The sequence below is a fragment of the Hippoglossus stenolepis genome, chromosome 7, assembly GCF_022539355.2.
Source record: "Hippoglossus stenolepis isolate QCI-W04-F060 chromosome 7, HSTE1.2, whole genome shotgun sequence".
Lineage (NCBI taxonomy): Eukaryota > Metazoa > Chordata > Actinopteri > Pleuronectiformes > Pleuronectidae > Hippoglossus > Hippoglossus stenolepis.
In genome coordinates, this window is record NC_061489.1 from 22,848,267 (window position 1) to 22,861,445 (window position 13,179).

At 42.3% G+C, this 13,179-nt stretch overlaps 1 protein-coding gene across 5 annotated transcripts in view; it reads right to left on the reverse strand.

Moving 5' to 3' along the window:
• Positions 1-13,179, reverse strand: part of si:dkey-237h12.3 (teneurin-3) — a 153,102-nt gene that overhangs the window by 56,814 nt on the left and 83,109 nt on the right. For all 5 annotated transcript variants that reach the window (XM_035161644.2, XM_035161643.2, XM_035161642.2 and 2 more), the window contains 5 exons: positions 11,351-11,476; positions 9,244-9,458; positions 3,520-3,730; positions 2,466-2,567; positions 582-776 (listed from right to left, as the gene is read on the reverse strand). In XM_035161644.2, coding sequence (XP_035017535.1) covers positions 582-776; positions 2,466-2,567; positions 3,520-3,730; positions 9,244-9,458; positions 11,351-11,476 — 849 coding nt within the window. The remainder of the gene's footprint in view (positions 1-581; positions 777-2,465; positions 2,568-3,519; positions 3,731-9,243; positions 9,459-11,350; positions 11,477-13,179) is intronic.

Consider the following 13,179-nt stretch of genomic DNA (forward strand, 5'->3'; position numbering starts at 1 on the left):
TTGAGCTGAACCAATTTGTCGCATCGGAGCCCTTGTGTGCAACATATTCAAGCTCCTCATGCCAACGTTTCCCTTTTAAAAAAAAGACAATATTCTCATTGAGTGAACTCAATATCCTTTTACATGTGAGGTCACCGACCCGCACGTGTAAATCTGAGCTGATAATTGCCTTTTGTCTGAGCTGGGATCAATAACGTTAAATGAGCTGAAGTGAAGTGAAGGGGGGCGACGAGAAAGACGAAGAGGGAGCCGACCCTCCTCAATAAACTGAGGAACAGATGTCATTGACGGATCGATTTTAACATGGTGTCTTCAGCTGTGGCACATTCCAGCAGGTGACTGCATCAATGGGCACCGAGCAATCAGTTCCAGTCTGCGCCCTCATGTGGTCTCGACTCCAACACGCGGCTAATTGATACACACGGTGTCAATAACAACATCCAGAGCATTATCTGCTCAGCGGAGTTGAAAACAGCGATTGTCTCACCGATGGACTGAGTCAATTCCCCCCGAGCTCAAACAGAAATGAGTTGCATCTAACTGCTTCACACCCAATGGGGATGAAGAGTTTTTCTTTATACCTTGTTCACAGTTGAATCCCTTGTGGCCCGTGTTGCACACACAGCTGCCCGCCGCGCACAGGCCGTGCCCCCCACACTGTGGATCGATGCACTGGGAGGAGGGAACGTCACACTCGGTGCCCTTCCAGCCGCTGTAGCACTGGCAGCGCCCCCTGGTGTACTGGCCGTTCCCGCTGCACAGGATGGGACAGGAGGCTGAGGAGAGAGTTAAACGAGTCGTCTCAGATCCATCAAGGGGATCGGGGTCTATCTGTGCTTTTCTTAAACGGAGGTAAAACGTTTAAATAAATCCAATGAAAAAGAATTCATAAGAAAATTCACACTGTAGCTGTGGGTCCATTTTTGATTCAACGTGACAAAATACACATATTTTACAACTTTCTCGGCGACATTGTGTAGATTCTTTTCAAACGTTCCCGATTTATCACTTTACAAACGTCTCGCTCCATTATAATGGAGATGAGCCATTTCTAACAGGAATTTCTCCCCTGTTCCTCGGTGCATTTCAAAGAAACACATTCCAACTGTTTTCAAAAGGACATATTTTTTTCAAAGTGGTTTTAACAAACGCAGCCGGCCCACGTATGTGGATGAGCAGGAAAAACTAGTTCCTGAGGTCGATACAGATATTGACAGCCACTTTTAATTGTGCTAGATTGTAATATGCTTTGTCGTTTTTTTCATTTGTGTATTTGTATACTGGTGTCTGTATCTTTTACTCGTACTGTCAGTCTCAGGTTCTTTTTCTTTTATTTCTTTTATTTTCACTTCACCATATTGGGTATGGTTTACACAAATGTTCAATAATGTGCTCTGTCCCTTTCAAATAAACCAAATACATCTACCTGTGTTGATGAATACATGTACAAACAGTACACATTGTACACACAGTTCTCTGTCAATGTTGACACTGTTTCTAAATTCCCTCAAACAAAACATTTTGACATTTCAGTGCTGACTGCCTGGAGACCTGTCGGCTGACACATCTATCAGTCCCAGTTCATCTGCAATAAAGTATCATACTGGCTGATATATACGGCCCAGAAGATTTATTGGTCCCGCTCTGCCAAACACAGTTTTAAGGGGGAATAAGAGTATTTTTTCTTTTTGTTTTAATCTTTGAGCAACAGAAACAAAACTCCATCCGTCCTCCTTTTGTTCTGGTGGAGCAGAACAACTTTAGAAACATAAAACTTAACATGCTCTGCACACAAGTAGAAAATTAAGCTCATCTTAATGTGTCCTGTTGTGGAGCTTCTACTGTTCTTGTTTCAGGTAAAACACCACAAGCTACATTTAAAGCTATAAAATTGCAATACAAACACAATTTAATATCAGTATTATTATTTTTATAAATAGGCATCGGCAAGTATGTAAATCTATGTTCCGATCTGATGCCACGTCTTTGAAATGTATTTGATTAACTCGGATAAAACTGGTATTTTCTTTTCCCAGAAACCTCTCTTTCTTTGCCGACTCCAAAAACAGCAGGCGCTCTTTACTGCCACTGGCCGGTGCAGTTTGAAGAGCGGCATTCAAGAGGATATTGTGTATTCTTTGATCTATTCATTGGTTCCACTTGTTCCGACTGTCAAACTAGATAATAAATAAGTTCTATTACATCCATTCTCTGTATTGAATTTGTTTTTCTAATGGTTTGACCTGAACCAGGACATACAGCTATCAAAATACTTCCTACACTGCATATTAAGTACACCAGTATCGCATCGGTTCAAAGTCCATGTATCAGAATCAGTATCTTGGAGGGTAAAATGCTAACGGAAAATCCTCCCGGAGAAAGATATTTTAAAACAAGGGGTCAACTAACCCTTTCAAATCATTTACTGAACGGACAGAATAGGAAAAGAGGAGCTTTATAATTACCTCTGGAGCAGTACGGCCCAATGAATCCTGGGAAGCAGTGACACGCTCCCGCCACACACTCTCCGTTCCCGTAGCAGTTGTGCGTGCACTCCATGACAGACTCTGTGGGTGCAGCAGTTACAATATATTAGAGTCACATTATACCAAATCGGAAATTCCCCTTTGACAACTGTACAGTTTTTTAAAGAAATTCTGCAAGAGATATATCTTAAAACTTTTCATAACATGCATGCTGCTGCCCGACTCTTACAATCTGAGCCATGTTAAGCAAACGCCACACAGGCATTTCATATGAGACCAAGTAATTCCATTTCCTTGACATAATTTCCTTTCCTCCCGTCTCCTCTTCCGCCTCAACCCCCCCTGACAACCCCCTGAATGACTGATCATGCCAACACAAGCCGTGCAATCTCCCGAGTGTTTACAGCTCAAATCCCCTCTGAGTTGAAGTTAATCTGACACATCCTGCAGACAGATCTTGTGTCCATTGAACAGACCACTGCTCATAAAAGGGCACCCCCAAAAGACCGGGCCCCTCATTTTGATCGGCGTTAAGAGGGCAAACTTTTTTGTTATTACTCAGGCGTGTATTGGATGTTCATTGAGCCGGGTGGTGGACCCAGGCAATTTTGACCCCCGCACATCGATACCTTCATATTCGTGGAGCCGGATCAATGGAGGTCCCAGAAGGAGACAGAAAAATAATAAATAAATAAAAAAAACCTTAACTCAACCTTAGTGTTTCTGCTAGCTCAAAAACCCACAAGGAAATTTCACAGACTTCACAACGCTGAAGAGGTTGTTACGCGGGAAGGATCAATGCCGTGTATGGTCTCGTGTTATAGTGTCGAGCACAATAATCCACAACCCTCAGGTGAGAACCTAGATCTGCCTCCTGGGGGGGGGCACGCAAAGTTTGTGCGGCTGCCACAATTTCCCAACAACCTTCCTGTTTGTCCTTTTCGGGCCCAGATGAAATTAAAATCTACCAAACGTGTCATTACACATCATTCCAATCACACTCATCAGCCGCCGCAGATGTGTGTCCCCGTACCCTGGATGATGGTGTTGTAGGACACCGCCTCCACGCTGCGTCCGTCGTTATAAAACGCCAGGTGCCACACGCCCGAGTCCAGGTACTGGATGAATCCGGCCTGGTGGACGCTGACCGGATGATCCAGCCGCGCCCTCGTGTCCAGTTCGCTCAGACTCCGATGCTCTTTGGCGATGAGCCGGCTGCCGTCCAACAGCTCCACAAAGTCGTACTGCAAAAAACAGCAGGCGGAGCAGATTCAAGCAGATGCAGATGACAGTTGTGTTAATGTGGGTGTAATTGAATCAGACCGTGAAGAGGAGAGAGAGTTCAAAAAGTTTTGATTTTCTTTCTGCTCCTCTGGTGATTTTTCCTCACAGCCCGAGAGGAAAAATCTTCAAAGTTGTGATTCAAGACACAAACCACAGCAGGTTGTGTACACAGCAAATATTGGAGTCTAACAAATGTTGATTTTTCTGTGACAGTTTTCTTTTTTTTTTTATGGGGTTGACAGATGTTGTTGGGAGATTTGTTTGTTCGCCGATAGAGCTGATATGGCTCCAGGGCAAATGCTCCAAATTTTTGTACAGGAATATATTGTAAACTCTGATGGGAGTGCACTTAAGGGGAAGGTGTTTTCATTATTTGTTAAATTAACATTGCTAATGCACTGTGGGGATGCGAGTACTTAAAATGCTGTGTTGTTCAGAGCTGGTGCACCTGCACAAAATACATCTAAAGGATAAATCAAGTAAAAATTAAAAGCTTTTCTACGATACACATCTTTTTATTTCTCTTCTTATAATTAAATTAACAAATCATTGGTAGACTTAAGTTGAATGTGTTGTTTTAATATACGTTGTCTCCCTGAGTAGATCCTGGTGAAATACATTCAACTGAAACCCCAGAAACACAATGAATTAAATCAAATATACACTTGTTAGTAACCTCGTTATTTTGTCAATACTAGATGTACAGCAGACAGCAGCTCGTGCACAGTGCACACTCTGTATAAAATAAATATGACGTGGTATATTTCTCAAGCTTGCATCTTCTTCCTGATACATGCTGGGAATGCAACTTTAACACTGTCTCTCTCTCTCTCTCTCTTTCTGTGTATATCCATGTTTTCTATTACAAACATTGATTTACGGGATAAACAAGGAGTAACCAGTCATTCCTGCCAAGTGAAGCGGTGCATCTGCTCTCAACGCCGCACCTGCTCAACACCTGAACCTCTTTCCTGAGTGAAGCTGTAAGGGCACAGAGCACCGCAGCAGAAAACCGTGTAACGCACACCGGCAATCCCCCCAACAGGCTACGGGCTGGAGAGCGGGCTCGGCAGATGCAGACAGATCCCCTGGCTGAGGCGGTTGTTAGATACACAGATGCACCGAGCCGATTGGTGAAGGCTCGAGCTGCGAGAGATGTGGTGCACACACACACACACACACACGGGAACTGTAGCTGGTTTGTGGAAGAGTTTTGATTTAAATTCCGCGAGGAGGCTGTTTGCAGAGAGCTTTGATTAACCATCGATTTTTAACTCGCACAAATCTTCATTTAAATTTGACTATTGGCTTCTTTTTTTTTTAAAGAGTGGAACATCGTATGAACTTAGAATATAAAAATATAAGTGACGTGTTTTTTTAGGGGGTCAGTTCAGCGCGATCGTTACCTCACTGTGGTTTCCCCGTAAACAGAAAGATCTATTTTGTGCCTCGGGAGGATCCGACACATGCAGGTCACATAAACAGGGGGAAGGAAACAACAGCTCTAAACATGTTCACAGTAATAAAGTGCAGAGAGAGAAATGGGGGAAATAAAATAAGGTGTAATTTTGTTCCCTCTCAAAATAAAATATGGGAAAATTACAGTTTTTACTGACTATAATAATGTCCCCTCCATTAAATAGGAAATAATGGGCAGTGCAAATGCTTGAACTTTTAAAACTGTCTAAAATATGATTTTATTTTGACAATATTGGTGTAATATAGGAATGTTTATCTCAATCGAATTTTGCAGATCTGTTTAGCTTTTTAGCCTCAATCAGATTATTATTCAGTTTTTCCTCCAGCAGCAGGTGTTTTTTCAGCTGAAAGAAGAAAACAAACAAACCTTCACCTCAAATAAAACGACTGAAAGCTCCGTTCCTCACGACAAAAGGTAGACACACTCATTTTGCACCTAAATACAGTAGAGGCCAAACCATAAGGGTTTCTGGAGGCTGATGCTCATGCAGATATCAGGGACTTAGGGGCTGGTTACAGTTTTAATTTCAGTTTCAGTGGATATAGAAAATTATGACAATAACATTATCCTTTCTGCTCCTGACTACGGTTTGTGGTTTAAAACAAATTGATGGTAGATCACTTACTATAAGCATTATATATATATATATATATATTGGATTCCTGTTACATTGCTATAGATTTAAAATTATAATGTGATAATTATTGATATTGTTTTTATTGCTCAGCCCTGGGGAGGAGAAATGTCAAATACGGACTTGTTATTGATATTTTTTAAAAAACTGTCAATTCCTACGATGCTTTAACACAGATGACAAAGAAACTAAACTGAGGTTTGACAGTTTAACCATAAACCTTATTATAAATAACCATAAATAAAAAGATTAAATAAATAAAAAATACAAATACAACTAAATATGTAGAACTCAAAAATACGAAAATGAACAGAAATGTTTTTAAGTTAAATGTCTCTTCTTCAGTGTATAATCTGTATAATAAACGTTTTCATATTGGCTCATATCAGATCATACGTTGGTAAAAGGCTGATTTGATATTGTGATTAAAAGATATTTGTTCTGAAACGCTGTTGAAATCCAATCAGATCTAAAAAAAAATGCATTAGACTGACATTCATCAACTCCAAATGAATGATGCATAAGTCGGCAGCTATTTGCTAACACACAATTATAACCCAGCTATTTGTCAGCGCTTTGTATCCATCACCTTGTTTTATTGAGGTCCTTTGGCCCCAAGTGGCCATACATCAAACACCGGAGCTCTAAATCAGTATGTGCACAACATCCAGTCTCACAGAAACACAATGGACCTCGGAGTTGTTAAAAGAACAAGACGACGGGGGGGGGGGAGAAAAAAGAAGGAAAATACATTAAAACAGGATTTAGTTCGGAACGTCTGGAATGTGACAAACATGGACCCATGCAATCTTTCAGTTGATTGGCAAACAACAGGAAGGAGAGCATCAAGAGAGGGGAGTGTGAAGTCGACGCTGTGATTTAAACCCCTTTGAGTAGATCAGGGAGCAGGGGAGCGATATTAACCTGGCGGAAGTTGACTTCTTTGTGTTGCTGGCTTCAGGGAGAAGTAATAAAACAGTTCATCCCACAAGCCCTGAACCTCCTGGCCAAGTGCATACATCTCGATTAGCTGGTGTGAAAGCGCACCCCCAACTCATCTCAATCCAACAATGCCGGCGAATAACAGGCGAGAGACCAAGCGTGGAGAGACTGGCGGATGCCTCACGGAGGGAGGAGGAACACGCGGAGCCTGTAAATTCTTCAGACTTTAGATTGAACCAACTTAGTCTGGTACTTGATAACAACTGAGCAGGAATTCCTGAGTGGAAAGAAATACAAAAGTTTGCTTGGTTCTAACTTGTTTGCTTTGTATCAGCACAGACAGACACTCGATAGCAGATGGAGGAAGTCTATACGGAGGTGGAAAGACTCTTGTCTTGTCAAGCTGTGAATAAGACTAACAGTCAATTTCTCTCATTGGGGTCTTTCATGCTCAGTTAAGTAAATGCATTGATTTGTGCCCGCGGCACCTGAACTGAATGTAATTTAGAGGTAGCCACAATGGACACCGAGTCCAGCATTGACAGGTTTGAGTGTCTGTGTAACAATCGGCGGAGACATAAAAGTAGTGTCTGGTTAATTAGTGCCCGTCGGTCTTTGATTTTTGTTGAGCTTCCTTCTTTCACCTTGAAAGCGCGAGGCGGCTCACCTGTTGTCAGCGGCATCGGACTTTCCTCCGTCAAAGAGTGGCCCTAACTGTCTACACTTGAGTGAAGCCCATCTTTGCTGAAAGAGAATGTCAAGAAGGTGAAGCTAAGAGCTTTTGCAGTCAAGTGTGGTGGAAAATGGCCATTGTCTGAGTGCCTCCATCACCGTCGCCCGACGTCGGACATTCAGATCCAGAGAAAATGTCATTCAAGTGACACATCAGACATTTTGGAAACACTCCAGTTTGCAAATGGCAGACATTTAGCGGAAGGGGAAGAGAGTGCATGTCCACGCACGGACAAATCGAAGCTGACGGCAGAAACTAAACTGGTGCTCAGTTATCACGGATGCACGTCTAGAATTCAAATGAGGGATCGGATAAGGGAAGATAAAGAACCATTTTTAATAATATATATTTATAATATTCGATTTTTCTTTAAAACTCTATAAATCAGTTTTGATTGTACTTATAGAAATAAGCTTCATGCAGAGAGGGAAACGGCCTCTTTTTAACCTTAAAGCTGCTATTAATCAGTTTCTTGTCGAAACAGCTGATCACATGGTTACATTAAATGTAGAAGGGGTCGCGTGTAGTGATTAACCCACAGAGAATTATTATTATCATTAACTCATCAGTTCCCCTCAGCTCCCTGCAGCTTTTCAGGGTTTTCATCACTCCAGTTATTTTTAGACACAGTTGGCAGCTGTTTTCAGAAAGAAAAATATAGATTTTAATTGTTGGTATTGATAAAATAGTGAGATTTAACATTTCAATTGACAGATATTTCCCTTTGGAGCTGGTTGGGACCAAAACAGAGGGAAAAAAATTCAATAGTGGAATTAAAAATCCCTCATCTCTGTATTATGATTATTGATTAAATATATCAATATTATGTTTCTGGCTTTTAAAACCTCCACGTTTACCAAATGAAAACTTAAATAAATAATGGAGGTTTAATGACATTACTTTTACATCCTTGATATGATGCATTTCCTGTTGAAGGTTTATTTAGCAAGACATATTGTACAGGAGAATGAATCATGTGTTAAAGACACAAGCGGTTTCTTTTGATGGGAGGGTGTTCGTGAAATTAATAAATCCTATATTGGTTTCATTTCATGTTTCTCTCACTATAACGAGAAACAGAATTTCTCATTATCTCTTTAAAGTTTGGATTTTACTTTGGGGATAAAACAGCAGAAATGTATGTAACATGCAGCAGAAGCAGAACTAAAGAGAATTATTCCCACTCAAGTAAAAATTTGCCTTTAAATTAAGCTTTAATTTGCCACCGCTATGAACAATTGGTAAGATTGGACCAAATAAGGCTGTAGCTAAAAAAACCCTTCTTCCATTAAGGAGGTTATGTTTTCATTAGTGTCCATTTGTCTGTTGTCGGCAGGAATACGAAGAAAATACTGAGCGATTTCCACGAAACTTAGTGGAAAGATGGAACACAGGCCGATAAAGAACAGGATCCGAACAAAGGGGCAGATGCAGCTGTCTCCCAGGGAACAATGCTCAGATCATGACTTTAAAAATCTGACATATTTAGGGAACTAATCTACGGGTGTATTCAATTTGGTGCTGGCTTGATTGAATTTAAGGTCTGTTGGGCCTTGACGGAGATATTTTCTCTGCCTGTGAGGAATTCTACTTTATAACTTTTTCCCTTTGGAGACTCGTTGTGTCGTTAATCTCAGAGACATTAACTCGTTTTTAAAAAGATATTTTTAAAGAAAGCCTTTACCTGCGTGTGAGTCGGAGCGAGACCCTTTCGTCCGTAGACTCCGATCAGCGCGTTCTTCTGCACCGAGATGTTGAACTTGAGGAAGCGCGGCTGGTCCATGCTGACTTGGGAACGCCAGAACACCCCCGGTGGGACGCTCTGCCCCGCCCTCTTCCCGATGTCGACCTGTCCCGTATCGATGGAGTTGTTCTCCTGGAGCAGCACGGTAGTCCTTCCTTTTAAGACAGACACACACCCCCCCACCACCATTAGATTATGTAAGAAGGACAAAAACGCAGCTGAGGTCAGACGTCATACATTGATCATCACACTGTCTCTCATGCAATCAGTTAAATCCTTCACATTCATCTCACACACAATATTGCTTTTTGTGTAAATCTGATATCCGGATATCAGCAAATGCTGCGTTTTATCTTTTGCTTGTCAGTGTAATCAGATTCCTTTATTCAAGCAGGAACCGAGACAATAACACAGTCACATCTTTCCCCAAATGAGCAGTGACCGAGCAAGACGGGATTAAAAGTAATGGTTCCCCGCGGCCCATGATGCACTGCTCGGCGGAAAAAAATGACCAGATATAATTGGCTTTTTATAAGACTCCAACAGGCCGCATCTCCCATCTTTTCTCTGGTCCCGGTGACTCATGGAGTCAGGCTCGGCATCAGATAAGGTCTAAATGGAATCTGTCAGATATACTGAGTGCCACCATTCCAGAGCAATAACAGCAAATCAAAACAATTTGGAGAATGATGTCCTTAAACTGTGTCCTTACCGCGCCAAAAGACGGAGGAATGGCCGGTTTTAATATGACTCATGCTCGCATGAAAAACCGTCGCCTGCAGGGTGTTATTACAAGAACAGATTTCATTGTTAGGAAGAAAAATCTTTAAAGCACCTTTAAAGTCATTGCCGTCCAAAGCTGTATTGTCGAAGAAACACAGCCGCGCGCTTTGTTCTACCGCCGGAATGACTTTTAACTCGTTAGCCCGGATGATGCAGAGTCGTCCCGCCACGTAATAACAAATCAACCTTTTGCTCCTGCATCTTGTAAGAAGCATTTTCAGTGTGTGGGGGCCGTTAATACTGCAAGTGTGAGCGTATCTGTTTGTGCCAGACCTCGATTATTTACATGCCTCTGTGTTTTGTGTGTGTGTGTGTGTCTGCGTCACTGTGTGTGTGTGTGGGGGTGTGTGTGTTTGTGTAATGAGGCCATTACCTGTCACTTTAGCTTCAGTCAAAGTGAAGACTGGAAGCCAAGTTTACCTCTGGGGAGAATAATAGCCAGCTATTGATTGCCTTTAAACAGTCCAAAAACCTGCCTCATGCTATCTTAATTAGCAGTACTTATGAGGATTTAAATCTAGCCGAGTTTAAAGAATTGAGCTTTTTGCCCGGCCTACTCAACTCAATTAATGCTTCCATGGCTGTGCATTATAAATACAGCCGTGTGCTCGGAGATTAATTTAGGTGGCTTTTGCAGTAAAGGTGAGCTGAGAGGGGCCCGGCTGCTTGTTGTTGAATACACAATGGTCCCCAAAAAAATTATGATTAGGCTGCACAAAGCCGTCTGGAATCCGCCAATTAGTATTCAGCAGGTGAAAAGATCTCAAGAAACTCTAAAGGCTGACTGAGTCAAGCATCGAACGTTTCACTCTTGTCATTCAGGAGGCTGAATGGTCTGCCGCTGCACTCCGTCGTTCGTAATTGTCATTTAAACCTTTGGGTTTATTTAAAAGTTTGTGCTTTGAGGGTATTTTAACCTTTTAAAGTTTGATTTCCAAAAAAAAGCATTTATAGCAGGAATCCTCATTTTCTTCATATAAATAGTTTTTTTTTTGTCAATATCACGTCACGCAACCGCTCCACCCCCGGCACGCCGCTGTCAATTTGTTGACTTTATTAATTGCATTTCTGAAAAGAAAGATGTGACCCTGATAGCAAAATATATTTCCAACGCTCAAAACACGGACCAAAGTAAATTACTACAATAAAGAAAAGCAAGAGAAAGAATAAAAAGCAGCATTAGTCGTGGAAGCATTCGTACTTCAAAGGCTTATTCAAACGTTAACTAATAATTTATTCAGATGTGGGTCTTTAATTTCCTCACCGTCAGCAGCCAGAGCTGTCACTACGCTCGACTGAGTGGGCCCTGTCTTCCCAGCTCCTCCGTTTTCAAAAGCCGGCTGGTTGTCCAACTCTTGCAGCTGCCAATTGAGGCCGAAAAGGTGCATCGCTGTGAAAAACACACACACACACACACAAAAGAAAAATCTGCGTGGGCTTGTAGAAATGGATAAAAACAAATAAGCAAATAAACGCACAACACAATCGAGCCACTTCAGCTCAAAAGACCTGTGGGAGAGCACAATGGATGGATCCAATGCAGGTGGGGGGGAGGAAAAAAGACTGTTTAACTTCCAACGTTTTCACTTCACATTTTGTTATTTTTTTTTGCAGCTTCTCTGCCATGGGTGTCTTTCTTTTGTGCAAACACAGCATCGACAGAGACTCGCCAGAGCCACTTCAATCAATACCCGGGAACCCTGTTGCTCTTGCATGTTTCCTTTGGGAGAGCTGTTCATTAATGTGCCACACAATCAGTTGCTGTATCAAAGCGGAGGAGCAGGCGGAGTTTCTACTCTGACACAAAAGCTTCACTTCAGACGGGAGCAGTCGAGATACAAGTCCTCAACTCTCAAAGTCTGAAACAAGCGGGAAGGACACAGTGGTAGAGCGGCGCCGGTGTGAGGAAGAGAGAGACAGAGAGACAGAGAGAGAGAGAGAGACTTGAGAACATGTGAGTCGGTGCATTGAGTCGCAGCAGCAGCAGGAAGTGTGAGGATAAGATGCTCGTTCCTCTACGTCTCTTACATAACTAAACTGCGCCGGGCTCCCGTTCAGCCGACCTGCTTTATTGTCACGGTTTTGGATTCAATCAAACTGTGCTCACGTTGGTTTTTTTGGGGGGGGTGGGGGGGGAAGTGAGGTGCCTGTGTGAGCGCAGCGAGACGCCCAATCTCCTTCAAAGTCACCGGGCAGGGAACACGCCGAGGAGGCATCTTGATTTCCGACCATTTGATCTGCGGGTAGGAACTTTTCTACAACACCTGTCGCTCGCTGGGAAGATGGATATCGACTGCGGCAAATAACTCCAGAGGGGGATGTGGGCCTGCGGAGAATATCAAATATAAAAGGGGACCAGAAGATGGAAAAGTAACACACACCATGTAGCAGTCTGTTAAAAAGACCAGGCGTGTGTTCTCTTCAAAGCCTGCAGACGAAGATACACACAAAGCAGTGTCCTCGGCAGATCAAATAAACAGGTGCCCCTTGAAATCCAATTAACTAATGCAGATTCAACATTGAGTGACAATGTTTAGCTGCCGCTGTTCATTCAGCCAGCATCACCATTACTGTCAGAATCAATTCTCACGGCCGCTGGAGCAAACCAGCAACATCACCGGCAGCAGAAATGAATACTGACTACTCCATCAATATTTCTGACAGGTCTGACTTTTCTAAATACTCTGAATGGTTTGTTCTGACAGAGCCTTCGAATGTGAAAACTTCTTTTTTGGTTTATTTTCTGCTCTGAATCTTTTTCGTCCATCCAGAAAATAAGCAACTTCGTGTAATTTGCCAAGAATCAGACACGTCTCTAAAAATACTCTCAGTGCGTTGCCTTGGCCTTGTTGAACTGCAAAACTCATTTTTAAAAAACCAACTTCTCCAAACAGCAGGATGCATAAATATGTCCGTCTCTGAGACTTATATATGCCATCAGAACCAACATGGAGGGTTAGACATGTTGGAAAAATGTGGACGGAGTCGGAGAGACATTTAAAATGCTGATGGAGCCGAGCGCCAGAGCTGAAACGCCAAAGAGGAAAACAAAAAAAGTGACACATACTCAAAATGGCTGACAGCCTGACATCA